The 2,280-nt window shown below is 37.2% G+C and overlaps 1 protein-coding gene across 2 annotated transcripts; it reads right to left on the bottom strand.

Annotated features, from left to right (window-relative positions):
* Positions 1-24: 24 nt before the first annotated feature.
* Positions 25-1,809, bottom strand: LOC112456447 (flotillin-1-like). 2 transcript variants are annotated; one of them, XM_025018979.1, is made up of 7 exons: positions 1,592-1,809; positions 1,407-1,515; positions 1,102-1,306; positions 834-909; positions 665-755; positions 234-377; positions 25-151 (listed from the first exon to the last, which is right to left on the bottom strand). In XM_025018979.1, exons 5-7 carry the CDS (start codon positions 737-739, stop codon positions 41-43), a joined length of 330 nt encoding a protein of 109 aa, XP_024874747.1. In that variant the 5' UTR covers positions 740-755; positions 834-909; positions 1,102-1,306; positions 1,407-1,515; positions 1,592-1,809; the 3' UTR covers positions 25-40. The 2 variants fall into 2 exon arrangements, with proteins under 2 accessions (XP_024874747.1, XP_024874748.1); XM_025018980.1 differs by lacking the exons at positions 1,102-1,306; positions 1,407-1,515; positions 1,592-1,809 and having other exon boundaries at positions 834-1,045.
* Between the last annotated feature and the right edge of the window lie 471 nt (positions 1,810-2,280).

Consider the following 2,280-nt stretch of genomic DNA (forward strand, 5'->3'; position numbering starts at 1 on the left):
TTTTATACATTAGAAATGCTGCAAACTTACCTCTTCGTCTCTAATATCTTGCAGTGTGTACGATACGACAGTAATGCCCATATTTAACTAGATCACTGCTCGCAACTTTGAAGACTTCCTTGCTAAACTTTTTACGATCCTTGTAAATTTCCTACGGCAAAGAGTAGACCTCATGAGTCTAATAGCTTTTAATATAGGCAATTTAGGACAATTTATATTGATGCTCAACTTACCTCTACAGTCATACTGCCCATTATAGCTCGTTGATGTCCTTCTAGAGTGACGAAAGCTATGTTATGTATCTCATCTTCAGATTTTCCAAGGAACTGCTCGCACGCCGTAGATAACATCTCTTCATTTTGTCCTTGAATTTTCACCTGGAACAAATGCATTTTGCAATATATGAGTGTCATGTTAAGATCATTAAAGCTCGTTTATAACACACTTGTAAAGTTTTCAAAATTTTATACAACAAATATATATTATCAATAAAGTTTCCAGAATCATTATAACTTTATAACTTATACTTTTATATGTCATTATGAGTTATTTTAGATCTAATTTGAATCATATACATATATGTCAATTTTATTACATACAATTATAATAAATATATGTAATATCTTGACACAGCATAGATAAAAGCTTCTTTCTTCTTAATTACCTGTGCTATGTCTGTTATAGATATCAGAACTCCTTGACAGGTGTATACCGTTGGACCCTCGACTTGTAAAGTCATCGTATTCAGAGAAATTCTGTAAAGATAAGATATATATAAGCCAAGGAATTCATCATGCTATCTATGTCTACGGAAGTACTTATATGACTCTCACTTTTGTACTTGTTGCACGAAGGGCCAAACAAACACCCATCCTCCAGGTATCAAGAGAGGTTTGCTGTAGCAACATCCTGGAAGAAGTTAATGCAAAACTGAATTAGAAAACTGACAATACGGAGGACCATGAGAAAGATAACGGTTCGTTAAATTAATATATAATTAAATTAATATGTAAATAAAACAAAATGCATACAACGGCTGCGACTAGTCAATAAGTTGATTTCATGTATATCTATGAAAAATAAAGTGAATAAGACTCATACATCTCTACATCTGTTGTGCTGGACGATGACTTGCACGAATTATGCAAACGTTGTCGTACATTTCTTCATCTTCGTTGCGTTTATTAGTCTCTGCGTCAAATTGTGTGCCAATGCCAGTTTCGTATGCATCGTTCGGCTTGTGTTTTGTATTATTCAATGCAGCCATGTTTACCATTCCTCCTGTTTTTATGTTGAAGGGATCCGACTAAATTAACATACAGATCATCTTTCATATTACATCATCCACCCTGTGTTTTAATTTTATTGCACATGCATCCACGTATCCTGTTATATACGTATCCTACCGTTATGACATCAGATGCACCGCTTTCTCCAAGAGCCAAACCGACGACGTCGACTCCAGCGGGTCTCTCGCGGAGCTTCTGAATGATCTTCATCTCCTCAACCTTCTCCCTGAAATAAGTCTCTTTCTAATCACTCTAATTCCTTTGTTACTATTTAATTAAGACAAAATAAATACAATTCTTACCTGAGAGACACTTTTTCCTCCTCGCTGTCATTATCATCGGATAGAGTTTCGTGTTTTCTTAAAGGTTTCTTCTCCTTCTTCTTGGACTGGATTACTGGATGTTAGATGCTTCATCATCGCCGCTACCCATTTTTTTGATTAATTAATCAGTTAATTAAACTCTATCTTCTCTCGAGCAAACCCACAAGAGACAGGTTAACGTAATGTATGTTGACGCAGAGTCGATGTCAATCGATTATCGATTGATAAATCTCCATCAATAGGGTTTGAGTCTCCGCTAAAACGGGTTGGAGTCTCCACTAAATCGAATTCAAGTCTCCGCTATAAATTGTAAGCAGAGAGAAACCTGAGAGCGGAATATATAGATCTAAGAATACAATCGTCGTCTTTTTGAATGTTGCAAATGTCGCGGATATCTATTCCAGCCAGAATATTAATACGCCTATTCGTTAGAACGCGAGAAATTTCAAATTATCCGCGCGGAAAATCAAGCACCTCCGCCATATTGATGACGTCACCTTCCACTTTCCCAGAATGCGCAAACGCGTTGCGACGACGGCGGGCGGCGGACGCGGACACGGAGCGGATCAGTCCCCGAACGAGTGGCGGCGAGTCATTTAATTAGTAAGAGTAAGCTTTATTTTGTCTTGCATGCATTATTTAACGCAGTACCTATCGCGTAGGATAGA

This window comes from Temnothorax curvispinosus, unplaced genomic scaffold (assembly GCF_003070985.1).
Source record: "Temnothorax curvispinosus isolate PA1 unplaced genomic scaffold, ASM307098v1 QBEX01006864.1, whole genome shotgun sequence".
Classification (NCBI taxonomy): domain Eukaryota; kingdom Metazoa; phylum Arthropoda; class Insecta; order Hymenoptera; family Formicidae; genus Temnothorax; species Temnothorax curvispinosus.

Excerpts from the sequence above, each read along its gene's own strand:
- LOC112456447 (XM_025018979.1), bottom strand. The coding sequence starts at position 739 with ATGACTTTACAAGTCGAGGGTCCAACGGTATACACCTGTCAAGGAGTT. Across the intron at positions 378-664 it reads CTATAACAGACATAGCACAG|GTGAAAATTCAAGGACAAAA; the intron begins GTAATTAAGAAG and ends CATTTGTTCCAG. Across the intron at positions 152-233 it reads TGGGCAGTATGACTGTAGAG|GAAATTTACAAGGATCGTAA; the intron begins GTAAGTTGAGCA and ends TCTTTGCCGTAG.